The following is a 21,596-nucleotide window of genomic DNA, read 5'->3' on the forward strand; positions in this document are numbered from 1 at the left end:
TACTGCGACTTCTCTGAAGCGTGCGTAGACGTAGCAGTTTCCCATCTTGCTTTCTAGTGGCTGTTGTCCACTACTACTGGGGATCCATATGGCCGCAGTCTTGGTGTCGTCCTCTAACCAAACTCCGTTCTCTTTTCGCTTATATTGCTCACTGATGATCACTACATCTATAGCATGTTCTGCTACTATCTGTGTCAAAAGTGCATCTGCCGTTTTGCTCCGGTGTAGATTACCTTGGAGAATTTTCAACATTTTGCTGTAGTTTGTCGTGTGCTTGGGCATTTCTGCGATCCCGGCATGTGATCGACAGAAGTACGCCCCGCATCCGTGCAAATGCAGCATTTTGGTGGTTTTTTGCAGTCTTTCATCTTGTGACCTGATTCACCACATCTAATGCAGATGCCACCACCACTTCTGTCCGGTCCTGTGCAGTTGGTCTGCAGATGGCCGACCCCGAAGCATCTGTAGCATCTGCGGATGGGTTGACACATCCTGGGCCTAGCCCTGACAAAACCAATTTTAATGTCTGAGCTCAGCAACGTCTCCGCTAATTGGCTTTCTAAAGTTACAAAGGCCCTTACTTGCTCTCGACTGTTTGGGGCAGTGACTTTTATGCGCAAGTCCACTGATGAATTATCAAGGACTTGTCGCACTGCCTCAGCCACCTCAGACTCTACAGTTAGTGAGTCTAGATCTCGGATCTCCACTGTCGCTGTAGGCTTTAACTCGGCTACCGTGGCTGTTTTTTTAACGGTAGCCTTTAGTTTTTCAACTAGTTCTGGATGTAACTTTTCCCCTCTGCTCAGTTCTACAAGGAGTGCCCCGGATCGGGTTTTCCTTATGCCTCTCACGTTTGCCTTTTCGTCCTGTTGGATTGTGCTGCGTATGTTTCGTAAAACATCTACGTAGCTTTGTGCCGTAACGATAATACGATATAATATATGCTTAATAGTTATTATACTCTCTCTCTATGTGTATGTGTGTGTGTCAATATATGTGCATGTACATGCACTCTCCATAGCGATCGTACATGGTTGATTTGTGCTTATTATCTTACTCGCACTGGCTACAACTAAACCCGAACTGCGAATGTGCCTCTGTCATAAATTCTCGGCTCAATATATTTTGAATATAAAGTGAACCCACAAAATCGTCGCAAAGCTGGCATTCGGTTCCTGACAACGACTGACAACGGTTCTCTACGATCTTAAGTGGACGATACAAAGAAAACTAAGCTCTCGAGCTATCAATAAGTTAAATAAATTTAAAATAAAAACAACGTAAATATTAAAAATATTATTGTTTTGTGTCGTGCGTTAAATAATGTTTGGCAAAATGGGTGAGTAAACTATGAGAACAGTTATCATATAACATATAAATTAATGCGAAATGTGTGTATGCTGGTGTGGACAGTAAGCAGACTATATGTATATAAGTATATTATAATACTATAATATAGCCTTATCATATAATATTCTTTTCTGATTTATGCCTTGGCTATAGTTACTACTTACGCTTCAGAGTACAAATGCTATTATAAACAAGAGACACGGAACTTAAAATATTACTACCAGATAAAAGTGTGAATGTTATGAAAACGTCCATTGGGGAAGTGACAGATCGAAGATCATGGAATCAATTTAAATAGTTTTATAGCTAGCATCATACAAGATATATACATAAATGATATAAGCTGCTCTCTATGGACTATCATTTTCTTCTCAAATTTACCGTGACCAACTATTTGGCAGTCGGAGAGGATCAACTATTATTTGTTTATTATTTGAGTGCTGGTCGATTGCATTGAACTACTTTAACTGGTAGAAATTATTTTCTATGTGAGTTTGTCGGTTAAAAAAAAAAAAAAAACAAAATGTTACGATAGACCCTCCAATCATTATTATCGGTCTACACGGTAATCGACAAGTTCTCCTTGAGTATGGGGACTTCAATTTTCATTTGGGCCATGATCAAGTGCTCAACATGGTCAACAGTTTTCATTTGACGTCGTAGCCGATGGTCTTCGATTTAGTGGCTCCACAATTTCAGAGTATAATTTTTTAGTGCTCCATATTTATTTTGTTAAGGATCAGATATCCTTTGAATCCTAGAGATTGTTATAATTTTGTGAGTATAAAGTGAATGTTTGTCATAAGGAAATAAATAATAAAATTACTTAAATAAACAGCTTTACAACTATAAAAAAAAAAAATTTAAAAAAAAATAACTACAAAATAATTATAAAAAAACAAATCAAGTTTGCTTTTAAATTAGCAAATTTATAATGTATTTGTTAAAGTAAATGAAAATAATAATAATAACATAAAACAATTTTATTTTAATTTAAAAATCAAATTTATCCTTTTTTTATCCTTTTAGCTTTTGTATGAAAAATATGTTAAATAATTATAAATTCCACTGATTTCCACATCTGCAACATTCTCTTAAAGCCTTTGCAGCTTATGACGTCACATTCGCATATTAAATGTTATTCGAAAGTCACCCAAACGCAGCACTTGACTTTATCTACACAAATTCTGACCTCTATACACATATGTGCATACATATATAATAAATACAAGTACATGTTTCATGTTTTGTCTGCCGCCGTCTGCTATATTGGTATATATTGAATTTTATCAATGAATGTCTACAGACATTATTGATTAAAGCCGAATTTCGCGTTACATGCGAGGGAATTGCACGAGAGCGGCCCATATGCTGGCAGCTAATCATGAAGTTTTGACGACTACTTGATTCCCAATTTGTGTCAATGTGGCACAGCTGATATGATATAGCCATATAGTATATTTGTGTAGATGTCTGTTATAAATAATGTAATGATGTTGAGTCTATCACATAATTTAGGGTTAATTGTATATCTGCCGGGCTGTTATAAATCATTTAACAATGAGGCGACTAGCAGATACTCTAGTACTAGGTATGTAGAATATACATATTTTCATGGGATAGTAAATTGTTATTACTTACTTACTCTTCCTTAAATCTCTCAATATCAACAGTTTCAGCTGTACTTGTATGAAATGAATCAACTTTGTACTATTTTAAGCGTTAAATAGGACAATGGACAGATGGTGGAATTCATCTAGACCCAAACAGTTTATTTTACTCGAACTTAACTTATACTTCGTATGAGTTTCCATTTCACTCTATCCATAGTACAGCAGTTTAAGAATGACAACTGAAAACATTCCCCAAAAATATTTAATTCCTATGTGGCAAACGCCTGATGAAAAGTTGTAGTAATATAAATGTTGTGATTCACTATTGACACTTTTAATGAGTAGTTTAAGTATTAGTTCTATTATTATTTTAAGCAAGGGCATGAGAATGCGCTTAACTCTGTATTCAAATGAAAAGAATTTGCACCAAAAGCATGGTAATTGTTAGACTTGGCCTTGACCCGACAATAGCTGATTGAAATGACGACTTAGACATCATTATGACTAAGTAATGCCAAGTCAGTAGACTAATCCCAATTCGCCCATTGTCCTAAAGCAAAGTGTTAACGTCTACAGAAATGTAGATATATATATACATATATGTAAATATTTTTTTGTTAGATTGGATTACTATAGAGCTTCAGCTTCAATACTATATAGGCACAATCTACAACTGTAGCACTAGAATGCCAACTATTATAACAATGAAGTAGAGCTTATGAAACCCTTCAAACTACTTAAAGTGTGGAGTAGATCAAGGCTGAAAATCCGGGAAAAATTGAGATAAGCTTGATGTTGATATATGCTTAAAGGGATATATCTACATGATGTAAATATTAATTTCTATATATTTAATGACTCCACCTACGCGAAGTCCGTCTACTCTTCTCTATTCAAAATCAAATTCCAATTAGGTAAATCTTGACTTGGAAAATTTTCTTTGATATGTAACTAGTTAAATAATCTGTACACATATCTACAGATAGTCCCTAACTATCTATGCACGTACGTTGGTTACATAAATGAATTGAGTGTTTTTGATGACAATATAAAGGTAAATATTATTATTTTTTGTTTTTGTGTTATTTTTTCGACGAATTTTACCGGCGAGTGCAGCGTAAACAATTAACGGAAATTACTAAAAAATTACGTGGATTGATTCCTATTAGACCCATGATTTTTATATGCAGGTATATGCAGGTATATGTATGTATGTGCTTACCTATATACATACGTATGTATGCACATACAGGTGCTCTCATCGAACTGGCGACTTAAGCCTGAAGTGGGTCGAGCTAAGCAAACAAATTGAGATTGGATGAGAATCGTTGCCTTATCGCCTGGGTCGGTTCAAGTGCAAATGCACACAAGTGGCGCAACAGCCCAGAATTGTGTGTTCAAAATGTCAATTTCCAGTAGTGTCAGTAGTTGCAGTTGGTTGCATCGATCCGAGCACAGAGCAGAGCTGAACAGAAATCGAACATACAAACGTAACGATGATTGAGTACTAGATGGATGTGCCATCGCACTATGGGGATTTCTGATAAGATAATGCGCTCTTACATTTGTCTCTCACTCACACACGCATACAGTCACATCGTTGATTTCATATTGACTTAAGGTTTTAATACAGGTCCCCAAAATACGAAATCAAAAACCTTTAAATTCATGTGATTCGCTGTGCGCTTCAGCATTTCGAGTCTCAGTTTTAAGGCTTGCGGATCGCAGATCTTGTTTTCGTTTCGATTCGATATATATCAAGTGAACTCATCTGAAATTTAAATGTAAGAATTATGCATTAAGTGAATCGGGCTTTAAGATTTAATTTGAACTGATAATAAACAAAGTATATAAAATATATATAAAGTATTAGAGATATAAAAAATTTTCGTCTATATTGAAAGTGTCAATTGTAGGACAGATAATTATAATCATTATAATAATGATTATTAGCGTTGTCCACAATGCAATTAAACTGATTTTCTAATTTATGGCTACGGCTCATTAAGAGTTTTATAAGCAGCAAAGCTCAGCGAATGATTTCACATCAATTGTATTTTTATATGAAAAAAAAAAAAAAAAAAAAAAAATTATCAACTTTTTTCGCTTGTTTTGTTTGGCTTAATGAAAACACGTTAATTAAATACTTTTGAATATAAAACGTAAACAATTACAAAAAAAATAACAGTGTGGAAAAAAAATTAATGAAATGACTTCCGTAAATAAATACCATTTATTTGTGAGCATACGCGGCGTATGCGCAATGTGTTTAATAGAGGAATGTGTGAAAGCCTATTCGACATTCTTTAGACAGACATCGATCTCATTTGAATGCCTGAACTCTTGATCCCTTGCAGCTGCTACACGTGAGCAAGCCAGATGCCAACAATGAGCAACCAGCTGGGAGAGAAACGTGAACAGTCTTACGCAGAAGTAAGCTCCTTCCAGATGAGCGAGAGCTTTTCCCGCAACATGGAACCAGTGAAGACGGGTCGCATCTTTCTGGCTGCTGTGGCAGGTGAGTTGTTGACATCATTGCTGCAACATTGCTCAAATTGAATCTCCCCTGGTTATTAGCCAACTTGTCCGCCTTTGTGGTGGGCACCTGCCTGGGCTGGACCTCGCCCATTTTACCAAAACTGAAGAGCAACGATACCTCGGACTCGCCCCTGGACAGGCCGATAACGTCTGACGAAGAGGCCTTAATATCCTCGCTCATTGCAATTGGCGCCCTGGTGGCGCCCTTCATCGCCGGACCACTGGCGGATCGGGTCGGACGCAAGTGGGTGCTACTCTCCAGCAGCCTCTTCTTTGTGCTCGCCTTCGTGCTCAACATAGTGGGCTCCCAGGTCTGGATCCTGTATCTGTCTCGTGTGATTCAGGGCTGCGGCGTGGGCTTCGTCATGACCGCACAGCCCATGTACGTGGGTGAGATCTCCACAGACAATGTGCGCGGTGCCACCGGCTCACTGATGCAGCTCTTCATTGTTGGTAAGTAGCCAGACTTGGATGTGGCGTACAATGATCCTGAGTAACCCTTTCTGCTGCTTCTTCCCCTTTGTTTAGGCGGCATTTTGTATGCTTACGCCATCGGGCCGTTTGTGTCGTACCAGGCGCTGCAGTGGGGCTGCTTGGTGGTGCCCATCATCGCGGATGTGGTGTTCTTCTTCATGCCCGAGAGTCCGTACTATTTGGCCGGCAAGGGACGCAAGACAGCCGCTGTGCGCTCTCTGCAGTTTCTACGTGGCCAGAGCGCGGAGGGCGTGCACGACGAGATGGCCGTGATACAAGCCAATGTTGAGGAGGCCATGGCCAACAAGGGCAACATGCTGGATCTGGTCAAGGTGGGCAGCAATCGCAAGGCGCTGCTCATTTGCGCCGGCCTCATCAGCTTCCAGCAGCTGTCTGGCATCAATGTGGTGCTCTTCAACAGCCAGTCGATCTTTGCCAGCGCCAACACTGGACTGGATCCTGCCATTGCCACCATCATTATTGGCTGCGTGCAGGTGGCCTCATCCGGCTTGACGCCCATCGTCGTGGATCGGATGGGCAGGAAACTGCTGCTGCTCATCTCGGCCAGTGTGATGAGCATCGGTCTGGCGGCCCTGGGCGGCTTCTTCTACATGAAATTAGTCGTTGGCGATATCTCCAGTGTACTCTGGCTGCCAGTGCCGGCACTGATCATCTACAACATTGTCTACTGCACGGGCTTCGGTCCACTGCCATGGGCGGTGCTTGGTGAAATGTTCCCGGCAAATATCAAGTCCGCAGCCTCCTCTGTGGTGGCCAGCACCTGTTGGATTCTCGGCTTCCTGGTCACACGCTACTATCCGGCACTTGATGCACTTGGCTCCTACTATGCATTCTGGCTCTTCTCCGGATTCTGCATAGTAGCATTCTTCTTTGTCATGTTCATCGTCATAGAGACCAAGGGCCTGAGCCTGAACCAGATTCAGGTTCGTCTGGGTAGCAAGAAATAGATTTAATTGTAATGTACAGAGCCTTGCCGACCTTATACTTAAGTCATGTACGCAAGTATTTAATTATATATTTATAAGAATATTTTTAGTTTGTTTTACACTATTGTTTCATTGAATTAAAAACTTATAAGATTTACATGAATCTCTTTTATTTATAAATGAAGGCTATAGGATACTTTTAAGGAAATAGAGAGGGAGGATGTGACAAAACGAATTTAAGAGTTGAGTCTGCAAATCACACGAATATTTAAATATGTATATAAAATTATTTAAAATAATTTATTTTTCAAAGAAAATAAATATTTGATGTCAAACATCCCGCTTAACACAATTGACATAAAGCAAACTGATGCATGCCTTTAGTTTCATACACGTAAGCTACTGTCCATCTGTCTGTCCATTTCGATATATACTCTTATCGCTCATATCGCTGAAACAAAAAACATTGCTGAACATTATATATCGATATACCGATACGTTTCAGCCCTGGACTTAGCTGTTCTTGTTTTTTCGTATGCTTTTGCAGCGACTTTCGTCAGTTTCATTATAACTCTCGACGTGTAGGGTGCTTCGCGCGGAAATTTTCGCGTTAATTTGTTGTGTCAGCGCGAAGCGTAACAGTGTTTAGAGCTTCTATACAAGTGTGTGTATATGTATAAGTGTCACTGCCTGTGCAAAACAACATAGTGTTAAATAAATTGAATTAACGACAAACAATTGAAAAGCTAGCATAAGCAAAATATATTAATTTAATAATACATATTTTATACATCAGGCACAATATACGCGCAATCAAAAACACCCAATGCCAAAAAAGAGCTAGCAACAACAACCGAAGACAAAACCCACACACACATACACACCGAAACACAAATATCAATGCCGTTATAAATGTTTTTTTGTTCCACATGCAAATAAAGGTATCAGCTTTTGTTTACACTTAAGCGCGCCGGGAGTGCGTACACTGTGTGTGTGTGTGAGAGTGTGTGCGTACGTATGCACAAGTGCTTGCAGTTATTGCTGATGTTATTATTGTTGTTGTTGTAGCCGAGTGTTTGTGAACTGCTGCGCTGCATCCTGTTTCTTTTTTCATTTCGAAATTCATATCCAATTGGCAGCAGACACAGCGCCAAGTGATGCCAGCAGCATTTAGGACCATCTCCTGAACGGCTTTACCACCCCACCACCCGAGCCGCTGACACAGGAAGTGGAAGTGATGTCATCGCATTTGCCTGCCGCTGCAGTCGACAAGAAGAAACTTTACTATAAACGCCGACATTCTGCAAATAAAGGAGCAGCAACGACATAGCCGCATAACAGAATTATTCCAAGTGCTCTGGATTCTAAAGACAACGTGTGGAAAATGCCTCGGTCGCTTTCCCATTTACATTCACAGTTGCAACGGCCGCTGCGGCTGCTGCTGCCGTTGCTGTTGCTCAACATATGCTTGCAACACGTCGCTGTCGTCACAGCTGACAGCTTGGAGTCAAAAGGTGAGTGCGCTACATCTAGCTACAGGAACTTCCCCTAAGCCATCGACTTTCCCTCTGGCAGTATCTGAGCAAAATATGCGAACAGAACAGATCTAATTTAAATAATGTTTTGCACAAAGAAGAAAAATAAAGAAAACAACAAAACCAGTTGGCAATCAAGTTCAGAGAGCTTGCGCACAGTGGAGCAAACTTTGCTTGTCAAAGAAAACTTTAACTGGGCACATGAATCGGTGTTAATTTAAAAAAACAAAAGTAAAAGCAACATCAGTTTTTATGGCCTCAATTATTTGTTAAGATGCTCATTTAGATGTTCCTCACGATATGTTTAACCACTGTCTGTCTAGCTACCTTTGTTGCGCTTTTAATAACCTTGAGCTTGTAAAACCTGATTCCGCATGTAGATCTTCGTTTTGTTTACTGATTGATAAGACAAAGTGAGCGAGGATTGTTAAGACATGATTCATTCTGGAATCAAATTAAATATTCACAAATTTGAGTTTTACTGTGAAAATTATAAATGTAAAAAATAGCCAAGAATTAAATAATTCATTAAATAATTTAACTTGATATATAAATTTTTATAATTTGTTTGATTTTTTTATTATTTATAAATTTGCAATATACAGAAAATACCAAAAACTAATAATAATATCTTCAAAATTCTATCATAAATTCTCTAAAAAGTTGTCAAAAAGGTTTCCTTTTTGTATTATTAAATTAAATAAGTTCAATATAGTTCTTTAAAAAGTTTTTATACAAAGCTTACCTTTCATATTATAAAGCCAAAGTTTTTTCTCTTAAAATTTCACACCTTAATGCAGAATTTTTACCTTTTTTTTTTGTTTAAGACTACAATGAATCTAAGCACTATAAGTTTCACATTATACATAGATATACATATATTATTATACATAGAGTATTTGGCAGTCGTGCACTGTCGAAGCTAACCACAAGTATAATAGTTAAGTCTTCCCTTTGTCAGCATTGCACGTGCAACTTCAGGTCTCCTCTCGCTTGGCCTTTGTCAACGTCTCCACTGTGGCTGGGGCTTGGTGTCTTGGAGCACTTGTTTCACTTTTCAGTTATCAGCAAAAGTAGTTTTCTTTTTGTCAACCTTTTGTCTATTGTGTGTGTGTGTGTGTGTGTGTGTGTGTGTGTGTGTGTGTGTGTGTGTGTGTGTGTGTGTGTGTGCTTGCCGTTTAGTGCCTAAATGTTGATTTTATCAAAAGCGGCAGCTTTATCAAAATCTCACGTAGTAACTCAGATATGCAGGCGCTAGCTTCACGCGTTTAGAGTGCTCCTCTCTTTCTTTTCATTACCAAATGGGGTTTCTCCACATGTTTTCCGTTAAAGTTTTTAATGTAAATTTTGTTTAATACCTTCACTCACGTAGCCGACTTTTATGTTTAGGTCTGCGGCCAAACAGCAAAAAATCGATTACATATATGCACATATACTTATATATATTCTGGTGTATTTGCGTGCTACTTTTACTCTCATTGTTTGCCATTTATCTTGATATACTTCTCTTTTTCTTTTTTTTTTTTTTTTGCACAAATTAAATGCCTTAACTTTCTTTTAATTTTGTTGTATTTTTCTTGATTGCATTTTGCGACCACTGTACCTATCTTTTTTTGTTTGTGCCTATATCGGTTATATAGAATCGTATGCCTAATATGGTGGCCCTCATAAGGTCAGCGCTGCTTTTGCACATTCATTTTGGCCAACTTTAAAGCGACTCGTGGCCAAGTCTGTGTGTGGGTAACACGTTGCCAGCTTAGCTGTTGCCATTTTTGTTTGTTGCTGTTTTTCTTTCTTATTTATTTATTTATTTTTTTTATTTTTTATTATTATTTTTTTATATACAACAATGACACAATCAAGCTGTCAGTGAGGTAATGGTAATTACATATAAGTGGATAGCAACAAGTTTGGAACGCACATTTAATACATGAGGCCAATTACCTGCTAAATAATTGCAAAAATATATAGAATGCCTATCAGCTGGGGAAGATCGAAGATGCAATGCTCTGACAAAGTAGGAATAGAAATGAACTGTTGATTCTTAATGTAATGGAAAAGCTTTGTCTATACTTCGAAATAATTTATTTATAATCGGAGCAAAAATAACCTTCAAGGAAGTATCTAAAAAAAACAAAGAAGATATAAAACCCCTCAATTTGATGTCAATATGATATAGTATCTAAAAGCAAAGATCGACATATATATAAAATGTACGAAAGCATCATTGTAATACTCATATATGGTACATATCTATCAATATTATGCCTAGTTCACATATATCTAAAAATAATCAAGATAATTTCCTATAAGTCAAATTTAGTTCTGTTGTCATCCAAGTTATTGAACTTCTTCCCGTCTGGCAGTAGAAAATTTAGCAAATTGTCCATTTCCTTGAGCTCTTTTATCTTCCGTGCATCTGAACATCTTTTGTATTCGTGTTTTGCTTTCAATTCTAATTAGCTGTCGTCTGTCTAATTACGAACGTAGAATACAAGTTGTTACGATCTCAATTGAGTTTAGGTTGGACGAAGCTCGGCTTAGGCACGTTCTCCTGGGGTGACCAACGCTCGAAATCCACTTGAAAGACGCAATTTATGCAAATGCCAACGAATGGGCTGAGGAGGCCGAGTGAAGTTGGATCACGTTGGAATATGCATGCTCAGGCTTCCGTTTGAGTGCGGCTCGCCAAGATATTGCCCCAGAGTGCGTGTGTCCATTTAAATTCTTTTGACCTGACTCAATCAAGTCAAGCTTGAAGCTAGCCGTGCTCAAGAGCTGTGCGTAAATGTAAATGTGAATGTGAATGTGAGTGTAAATGTAAATGTTACAGCCGTAAATTGAGTTGATTTTCAATTAACCCAAGACGAAGACGACGTATAATGATGATGATGATGATGATGCTGATGATAATGGGGTTTATTTTGCTGTTGAGGCTGGCCACTCGAGTCGATGAATCAAATTACTAGAGTGTAAGCATAGATGTGTCGTTATCTTGTTCTACAGTTGTCTAATGATAAATGTAACTCTTCAATTTTGAAGAATATTCAAATTGAGAAAATGTATATATATGTATATCTTTGTCTTATATATAGGATCATTTATACTCATGCACTAACAAGAGCTATACTTAGTTAAGAAGTTATCAGGAAGAACTATTGATATTTTGTAGATTCCAACAAGGAATCGCTTAGATAGAAACGCTTTTTAAATATCTCACGAAGTCAAGAAGTTGTCTATCGAGTTTTTTCTCAGTGAATGCAATCTATACAAAAAAAAAATGAAAATCAAAATATTTATCTAAATTGTTGTCCCTTCTGTCCGATTGCCGAGTGATCACTGTAGGTACAAATTGCATTTAAGGTGGCAGACAACGTGTCAGTAAATGCGCTCAGCTCAAGTTGTTTGGGCTCCCACGACCGGGCGTACCAGGCCGGGACCACAAAAACAATGACGCATATTAATGAACGGCGGCTCGAGTGGCTGTGTGAGCTGCTTCGTATTAATATAAGTCCAAGCTTGCCACATGAGCAGCCTAGCCGTTGCAGGAGTCATGGCCAGATGCAGTTCGGTGTGGCAGGCCCCTTGTGTATATGTATGGGTGTTTCCAGGGCGCGTAGGTGTTGCTTGTGTAGGCGACATTGTTGCCAGCGCAAATTATCACGGCTCTTGCATTACGAAATCAATAAAAGTAATCTGATTTTTGTTGCGGCCATTGTTATATAATTGTTGCACTCAAGACTCAGGTCTAACTTTTGACTGCGGCACGTGCCACAAAGCGGCTCAATAATTGCTAAGGGTTGCTGCAGCCAACTAGTTTCTCATTCGCCTGGATTATGGCCAAATGAATGCGTGACACATGCGAAGAAGTGCAACTGAAACAATATATGTGTATATAAATGAAGTTCTTTGGGGTGTATTCGCTATAAAGGAAGGCATGGCCACGATTATTTATGACTGTATCCGTCCGGCAGGGTGGATTCCGACTACAGCGGGTAGACAATTGCCGGCGGATTAGTCACCAGAAAAACCATCGCGGGGGAAGTGGTTGACTAGCCAGGAAATTAAAGCTTAGCACTTTGGGTAACTTGCACTAACTGTGCTCCATTTTATGGCTAGCAATGGTCAAAATATTATAGCTCTTATATTGGCTTGTGGAAAGAATTATTACCGGCAATATTCGGAATGTCCCAAAATTTAAGATTATTAAAAGTTGTTGGTCTTTCTGTAGTGCTAATATATTAATAAAGATTAGATATTCGAATAATAATAATCGTTACCATCATCGATGCCTTCGACAAGCTCTCTAATATTCTCTCACTGTCTCGGGTCTCAATTGTGCATTGCATTCTATTTCAATCTCATATACAAAGCACTTGAAAAAATGCATTGTTTATGTTTTGTTCGAAGGCATGATGAGAGTCGTTTTCCTAGCTGAGGTTTACTTCAATCAGACTCTCAGTCAGGGAGCTAATCAAAACACGGAAATGCTCACAAGTCTGCAGACAACCATTGACAATGCAGCGCCTTGATTGAGAAATTCCAGGCGGAGGTGTGCATGATGATTAATCAAAAAAAGAAACTGAAAACAAAAACAGAATGCAAAGCATAGAAGGAGGAGCAGTAAAAGTAGAAGAATAAATAATAACTGAAACGTGGGGACCTAATGGAAATGAGCAGCATTTCCATAAATGATGTTTACCAGCCAGAAGATATCCTGTAAAATAGGCAAACAATGAAAAATATTATTCAAATAGAACTGAAATAATAAGTAAAACCAATTTACGCTGATTTCCCGTTTTCAATAAGTTCACAATGTAAAAAGCACAGAATCGATATTTATCGATATAATAAAGCAACGCTCAAACTGCAGCAATCGAAGTAACTGAGTTACTTAACATGTGTAACTGATCATTGAACCGATATATATCGATATAATTAATTAATCCAATGCAATTGTAACAGCTCTACCACTATATTTGTTTACTGACTAACCCCATCCCCCAGAGTTTCTTTGATTAATTACAGGGTATATTAATGCTCTATATGACGCTGTTTGGGTCTGCTTAATTTATGCTTTCAGCTATCTGAACTGTGCATACAGCTTGCCTAATGTCTTCCATCTGACTGGCATGAACAATGATGCTAAGTACAATAAATGTGCTAGCTACATAGCTACAGACCTACATACATACATGCATACATACATGCATACATACATACATACATTCATTCATTCATATGTGTGTTTGCAACGGAAATGCGACAACACGCTAGACTGGCCAAGCGAGTAGCTCTGCCGTGCAAGGGTTTGGCCAATATTCATACCTATATTTAATTCGGACAGTGGTTAAACTGAATGAATGAATCATTTGCGAAATGCTGCAATTTCATGTTGAACAGGAAAACTTTACAATTGTGCAAAAAAAAGAGGCAAATTTTTGACATCGAATCAGTCATGCATCAGCTTTGCTGCTCTTTCACTGATGGCTAGCTAAACGTGTCGCTGTGTGTGTGTGCGTAGGTGTGTATGTGTGTGCTTATTTTGAAAACTAAACAAAACAATATCAACAAAAACAACAACAACAACGAGTGCTACAATATCCACAGTGTGATGTCGCCATCGTCGAGGTTCACTGAACTGCAACACTCGACAAATTTTCTGTTTACGTTTCGTACACTGTTTTTTTTATAATTTACACAATATAAAACACCTTTTAAAAGTTTGTGTTTACTTTAACATTTCCTCACATCACTCAAAAATTATTGTTAAGCAATTAACTAAATCATCAACTTAATCAGTTTGATGGAAGCTTGTAGTAAATCCAGTTGAATGAATTTCTTGGTTAAATGGATATTCATATTTCCTATTTGCCATTAAGAATAATTTTTAGATAATATTACTAGTTTTTCAGCTACTCTTCGCTGATATTGACTCACTTTAAGATATTTATAGAAATCTTTAAACATTAACTTAGAAACTCATTAACCTAGGTTCAGCAGTTGTGCAACTGTCGTAAATATTTACCATAAGGCCTAAATGACTGTGCTTATGTAAGTTCTTCTGCAGCTATCTAAGAAACCACTAAAAAAAATGCAGTTAAAGAGCGCCAAGTGCTAATTAAATTAACATTCTAACTCTAATATTGATGTATATCCATCTCTCTCGTTTTATTGTAGTAACTATAGTTCCTTCTTTCGACTAACAATCTTATAAGATTTCCTTTCGACAACTTCAGAAGGAGTCAAAATAACTCAAATGGGCATAAAATTCACAAAAATGTATTCAGCATATTTTATAAGAGTCTAAAAGATTTTACTTATAGAGAGGTATCTAGCCATGAGCTTCCATCAACGTTGAAGTAGAAAAGTGCAGTGCACAGATATTCAACGTTTTATATTTGTGTCTATTATTAACTGAACTACTTTGGGGATCTGCCAATGTGCGCTGCATCTATGTGAGTGGATCATAACATTGGACTGGCAGCTTGTTGACCTGCAGCATACGCGAACGCACACACCCACATACACATACATATACACAGCTGCATTTACCGGCTCTTGGGGGAGAGCTTCAGTGCACAGACCAAAAGTTCTCTTAGTTTATCTGCAGCATAAACGCGCTATTCTGATAAGCAGACACTCTGCCCTGCTCAGCTCAGCTCTGCGCTACTTAAGCAGCAAGCCAACGAACCGTAAAGTAGCCCGGACAGTGCCAGACGGACGGACAAAGCATGTTGCGCCCAGTTTGCCGGCTGGGGCGAGATTAGAGCAAACGCTGGCGTCTCTGAGTGCGTTGCCATTGTTTGGGCGCGTTAATTGATAAACATATAAAAAAGAAGAAAAAAAAAAACAAAAACAAAATAAGAGAACAAAAAACAAAGGCAAAGTCTCAGCTGCTCAGCTCTTTGCTTTGTGTTTTGCGTTTGTCTTGAATAAAATTTTCATTTCTTTTTCCTTCCTTCTTCTTTTATTCTCGCTCATCCTATAAACGTTTGGGTGCAGTATTTAGATCAACTGCCTCGATACGCTTGAATGTCTTAAGTGCTTTCATTTAAGCTCGATCAAGTATTGCACAGAAACCAATCTATGTATATCCCACTGGGCCGTGACTCAGCGTAGATGTGGATGTTTCGTTACCTAAGCGCAGTTCGCACTCGGCTCTTAAATTGGCACGTTTCTTTATGAAAAACAACAACTTAGTTTCGTTTCTCTTGAACACACTCATTAGCGCGTATTAGTAAAAGTATTTTTGTAACTGTTATATAAGATGTAATGGTAGGGCATTAAATACCGAAATAGATATACATATGTGTAATTGCTTTTAATGTCATTTATTATGTGGCATATGTGTTTACATTTATATAAATAGTTAATATTAGAGAGTTTTAATTATGTTTTAGCAGTTCACTTGTGGGACAATGAACTCATAATGTATATAGTATAAATATTCTTAATCAACAATAAGCAATCAATATTACATGTACTATATCTATATCTATAAGCATCACAGCTTCTGAACGACTAAGAACGACGGCATGATCTTTTATCTTTTTTAAAATTTGCACAACAATCAAGTTACAGAAAAAAAAATGTATTCTTTTAACCATCTAGAGAAAGTTGCGACTTTTACAAATAAAATTCTTATTCATATGCCACCATAGAAATACCAGATAGCTATGCAAAATCAATTGCCAATTCATTCATTCATGCTGCTTTCAGCTAGCCTAGGAAATAAGAATTGCTACATGATTTCCATACAAAGAGTATATGATTTTCGATCACGTCAGACATTCTTTTCTTGTTTTTGTTTTCCTTTAAAGCAATCCTTAAGTTTACTTTATGTGCTCGAGACATGTGAACAGAGCGGATGTGAATTTAAATGCCAACTCACTAGGGAAGTTGATAAACACCAAAGCTATTTACAATTTTATTATGAACAGTAACGATATTTAATTGTTATTGTTTTTGTGTAGGCCGAAATGGACTTAATAAGAAAATTATTTCATTGAATTTTAAACCACAGAATTTGTATAAAACTTTAATATTACTTACCACAAAATCTGATTAGTTCAATTAATAATCAGATATTCTAAATCAACGTAGCTGAATCATTAATTTCAATTTCTAAGAAGCTCAAAACGAGCAGCTCAAAGGTTAACAATAAGTTGAGCTGTGTAATGTGTGCATTTTGCATTGTGCATTGCCATTGTTTGACGATTTCCATAGCTAACAACAATGGGCTTAAATCGTAGAGGCAGATGGGCAGGTGAGCTGTTGGCAGGTGAGTCAGCTGTCTATAGAACTCGACTGTGAGTCAGCTGACGTGCGATTGTTTTATTGCTTCAAGCCATCCACATACTAAATGCCGCTACGATTTAATTGGATTTAATTGTTTATAAATATGTTCAATTATCCATTTCCCGCAGCAAGCTGATAAAGCAAACACTGCCCCCACTTGATTCGCTCCAATTCTGCACGACGAAAAGCTGCTCCAATTCGCTAATTGCATTGCAATCTATGTCGGAAATTGCAGTAAGCTGTTTGCATATCGCCTACGGCTGCCGATAAGAAGCCATCCATCTATCTATCCAGCCAGCAAGGCAGTGCCAGGGAAATCCTCACAAGAATTGAATGACAAAGTGCTTCATATATTGAAGACGAACTCGCTCGCCCCTTCTGCTGATTGTGCATTGCACATGAATATTTTTGTTTGTCTGCTTGCTTATTTGTTTATCGTTTGCAGGGCAGACAAACAGTCGCCTGATTGCTGCTCGCAATTGCCAACATATTGCATAAATATTTGACATGAGGAGCTAAACTGAACGCTCCTTGAGAATATTTGTGGGTCAGGCATTTTCCCGAATTCTACGACAGAGACGAATACTTTTGTGTCAGCAGTAAAATCACATTATATATACACAGATATAAGTATATTGAAGAGTTTGTGCCTTCCATCAACAAAATTACTCAAAAAGTTAACTGTAATTTCTATGTTACACTCTACAAACTTTAATCGATTCATAAATTATTTTATTGGGGATTTAATAAGATTATGTAAACTGTGCCGCACTTACTTTCCAATTTGATATGAGATTAGATTAGATATTTATTTACTCTAGACAAATATTTGTAAACCGTTAATTTTTAATTCAAAATCGATTAAGAACACTTTCTTTGATTGACAATTTAGTACAATCTATCAATTTTGGAAGAATATATATTGGATATTGATTAGATAAGGCTCGGCATCAAAATGCATAAGAACTTTATGTCAGGGCCGCTTGAAAGTGAAAGCCCCAACACTTCCGCTGCGTGTAAAGCAACTTGGATGATAGCCCGGTATACAAGTACTCGAATATAGCACATACACATACATATGCATATGTATATTTATTTGGGACAAGCTTCCTGTCTACTTCAACAGTAAATAAGCTTAATATGATAAATTACCTCAAGAGATAATCACTTTAATTACGCACTAGAACAACAAGGCATTAAGTATCTCACAGATACATGTTGTGTGCGTGTGTATCTCAATTTAGCGATTGCTGAGTAGCTGAAATAAATGCAAGCTACGCGCTGTTGACAAATCAGCCAAACATTGATAAGCAGCAAGAGCAGTGGAGTCGGAGCGAGAGAGAGAGAGAGAGAGACAGTGAGTGTGAAGGGGAGTATCTGACAGATACGCATACAGATGCAAATGAGCGCAACAGCACAAAATCTAATAAGTGGCAATCGACTTAAGTAGCAAATTGCTCAATCAAATTGGGTCAGGGGGCGTCGCTGCGTTGGTCCACTGCAAAGATTGGGAAAAACAAGCGCCGCCAATTGTATCTCAATCTTGAGAGACGTCAAATTATATTCTGACTGTACAATTAGCATGAAAAAGCAAATATTTCGTGGAAACACAAACTGCTTATGAATCACTTTTCATTTTTTGCCGGCGAACTGGTCAAACCGGTGACCAGGCAGCAGCAGCAGCATCTTCATCATAAAAATTAAGTCAATTTCAATTAGTAACAGTATATATATATATATGTATATATAGAAGAAGCGCCTGTACTTATTTCATTTATTTCTCTCAATGCGCGATTAATTAACAAAAAGACCTGAGGCTATAAGTTATAACCCAATTAGCTTCAATTAACTAGCATATATAGAATATCTACAGATATACAAACATATATATATCTATATATAGTTAGCACTCTGCCCACGCAGCTAATGTGAAGACACTTCCGTCTCGCATTCGGAATAGCTACAATATTTGAGACTGATCTTTGAAAATGTTTGCCGTGTTAAATGGCCAAATTGTTCCAGCCGAAAAGACGCGTTATGCATGGCTTGATCGCTTTCATTATTAACTTTGTCTACTTGTCTTTCCGTCCATCCATCCGTCCGTTCATGGTAATCAAAAAGAAAGTCGTCGCATTGATTTTTTCGATTTGCTGTGCATTAAGTTTCACTTTTTTCGCCAGCCATTAGCGAGTACAAGAAATGCGCATTGCACACAGACTCTAAAAGCTGACCCACATATGAAATTACAAAATACATATATATGTATATATATACAGCAGATCAATCTATATAATATACATATAAATATGTGGAATATCATATATTAATTGTTTTATATGTTTGGCATTGGCTATGCGAGACCCGACCTTGGCATCCCGGCTTAATCAGTGGACAACCCATCAATTTGTATAGATTAAGAAGAGAGAGAGAGAGAGGGAGAGGGAGAGATGAGAGATGAGAGAGAGCTGCTGATGCGATGATGAGGGCCCATATTTAAGATAAGAATTAAGGGCGTCGTCTGGCTGCAGCTGGCTGCATCCTTCTGCATGTCCAGTTCTGGGAATCCGAAAGTAATGTAATGTAATGCCCAAAATATATACGAGTATTGGCTTGTTCTGTCAATCGAGATGCAGCAGCAGATTGAGTTTCCCTCCAGCAAATGAGCACATAAATTATGTTTAATTTAATTTGTTAAGTTATGTGTGTGCCTTTGGCTGATGTCATGTGCCAGGATCGGGTTGGAAATTATGCTAGAGAGGGACGGGGGGCTGTCAGTGGCCTTGACAACTTGTGGGGCAACTTATTTACTTACACACATGAAGCATGATATGTTGTGACATGACATGACCTGGCCCATTGTTGCATGCAGCTGAGTAGCAAACAAAAGGCGTGCCTCAAATTACACACACACATACACACACACACACACACACACTGAGTACAAGAAGCAGGCGGTAAACAGCACAAAGAGAATTTAAACCGACTTTAGATAAACGTATGCAATTGAAATACCCACATTTTACAAACTCTGAGTTGATTGTATACATCATTTATTTATTAATATTATTTATATGTTGTATTATGTAATATACTTGTTGTATTAGCTTTATTAAATATATGGCTATTGCTAAAATTCCTTTCTACTTCTTCATTCTCTGAACTACCGTTAGTTAATATTAATAATTAATTTATTTTAAATTTATTAGTTATGTATATATAATCCTTAATAAAATTGCGTATAGGTAACATATATACCCCATGGCAGCTTGGCTTTGAATACACTAAATCGCCTGTTCTTCATTCAAGGTGTGTTGTAGCCTGATGACTAGCTCGAAATGTTCGAATTGAGGTGGGCGTGGCTGGCATTTAGGCTTTGAAATGTTTTTAGTATAAGCAATGCATTTAAATGCACAGGCCGCCCCCAAGAGGAACACATCGCCAAGGCAACGTTGAAAATGTTATTAAATATTTGCCTTGACTGCACGGCCCCATTCGCATCCTGTGCTCTTAATTTATTGTGTTTCCTGTTGCTGGTAACTCAATGCAGCGGCTGCAGCCTGCAGAGGGGGGAGAAGCGCGAAGTGAAAAGGGAATGAGCATGATGAAGGATGTAATGGCTTCTGTTGATGTAATAAACATTTGCCGCTTATTGTTGTTGTCGACGCAATTAGCGAGGGTCGCCCACAACGTCGCGTTTATCAATTAACCAAGTTATGACAGCATGCAATATTTATATATGTGTATGGGACTAAGCTCTATATATATGTATATATATAGATATACATTGATATATACAGTTATGTACAAGTAGTCTGTACAGTTAAATGCGTTACTTTCGCATCTCAAACTCAATTAAATTCGTTCACTGAACCCGATTCCGAGTCGCCTTTTACGTCGCTCGTCTGGAAATGTTGAAGTTGACACCGCAATTATGGCCAGCCATTCATAGCCAAGTGCAAATTATCAACGGGCAGCAAGCAACAGCAACAGCCACAACAACAACAACAAAAATCACGACAATTAATTGCAATTTACTGTATCCAGATTTACCATTCAATGCAAACATTTTCGGCCTCACTGTCAAAAGTGTGAATTATGTATTGTGAATTGTGAAAGCATCAAATTGCATTTGGGAGCATTTATTGCTGGCCAATTGCAGTTCATTGATTGCGTTGCTTGTTCAAGGTTTTTGGCTTTTATCAAAGCACAAATGATTCGCAAAATCATATTATGTCACATTTTGAATGGTCAATAGGTCCATTAATTAACAGTCCGCCCTGCACAAGTTTCTATTGACTGACTTTATTGTTGTTCCATTTTGATTGCGGCTTTTGGAATTACATATATTTGTCAGCAAATATTGATTATTGACTGTGTTGCAGCACGTTGTTTGAATGCAACTAGAAACAGTCGAGGAAGTACACAAAAGGTGAAGAAGTTAATGCTGGACAAACTCTACGATATTACATATATTATTATATGTTTTCTTGCAGTGTCAGTGTCAAGGTCAAGTTCTTTAGTTAGATGACAAATAGGTGACCAATTCATTTTCTTTTAAATAAGCAATAGAAAGAATTCTGATTATTCATATAAATAATATAAAGAACTCCGATAATTTATTTATTTAAAACATATAATTAATGTATAAATATTTGTTCATAGCAAGCAATTTTATTGCTCATGCGAAACTAAGCGCAATTTGTTGTTCATGAATAATAAACATAAGAAATTTGTAGCAAAGTGTATGCCTGCCCACATTAGCCAAGGTCAACACTAACCGCAATTGCTTTACACATACACGCCGCTGCATATAACTTGTGGTCTGCGTGTGTGGGTAT

General features: G+C 37.6%; 2 protein-coding genes across 7 annotated transcripts in view; both read left to right on the forward strand.

Annotated features, from left to right (window-relative positions):
* The first annotated feature begins 1,085 nt into the window (after positions 1 to 1,085).
* Positions 1,086 to 7,079, forward strand: LOC108609177 (facilitated trehalose transporter Tret1). 3 transcript variants are annotated; one of them, XM_018000899.2, is made up of 4 exons: positions 1,086 to 1,339; positions 5,321 to 5,481; positions 5,541 to 5,954; positions 6,030 to 7,079. In XM_018000899.2, the coding sequence occupies exons 2-4, from the start codon at positions 5,343 to 5,345 to the stop codon at positions 6,941 to 6,943; spliced, it is 1,467 nt and encodes a 488-aa protein (XP_017856388.1). In that variant the 5' UTR covers positions 1,086 to 1,339; positions 5,321 to 5,342; the 3' UTR covers positions 6,944 to 7,079. The 3 variants fall into 3 exon arrangements, with proteins under 3 accessions (XP_017856388.1, XP_017856389.1, XP_017856387.1); XM_018000900.2 differs by lacking the exon at positions 1,086 to 1,339 and adding an exon at positions 1,407 to 2,127; XM_018000898.2 differs by lacking the exon at positions 1,086 to 1,339 and adding an exon at positions 2,377 to 4,747.
* A 402-nt stretch (positions 7,080 to 7,481) lies between these two features.
* LOC108621464 (disintegrin and metalloproteinase domain-containing protein meltrin) overlaps positions 7,482 to 21,596 on the forward strand; it is a 39,214-nt gene continuing 25,099 nt past the window's right edge. The window contains exons 1-2 of one of the 4 annotated variants that reach the window (XM_089468138.1): positions 7,482 to 7,584; positions 7,719 to 8,436. In XM_089468138.1, the coding sequence (XP_089324264.1) occupies positions 8,307 to 8,436 (130 nt within the window). In that variant the 5' untranslated portion in view covers positions 7,482 to 7,584; positions 7,719 to 8,306. The remainder of the gene's footprint in view (positions 7,585 to 7,718; positions 8,437 to 21,596) is intronic. The other 3 variants (XM_089468150.1, XM_089468152.1, XM_089468141.1) reach the window with 3 other exon arrangements.

This window comes from Drosophila arizonae, chromosome 2, assembly GCF_054131065.1.
Source record: "Drosophila arizonae isolate 15081-1271.41 chromosome 2, UAZ_ARI_1.0, whole genome shotgun sequence".
Classification (NCBI taxonomy): domain Eukaryota; kingdom Metazoa; phylum Arthropoda; class Insecta; order Diptera; family Drosophilidae; genus Drosophila; species Drosophila arizonae.

What these genes read in the sequence shown, in the direction of transcription:
- LOC108609177 (XM_018000899.2), top strand. Translation starts at nt 5,343, where the DNA reads ATGCCAACAATGAGCAACCAGCTGGGAGAGAAACGTGAACAGTCTTAC. An exon ending in CTTTCTGGCTGCTGTGGCAG is followed by an intron (nt 5,482 to 5,540) that starts GTGAGTTGTTGA and finishes CCTGGTTATTAG; the next exon opens with CCAACTTGTCCGCCTTTGTG. An exon ending in GATGCAGCTCTTCATTGTTG is followed by an intron (nt 5,955 to 6,029) that starts GTAAGTAGCCAG and finishes CCCTTTGTTTAG; the next exon opens with GCGGCATTTTGTATGCTTAC.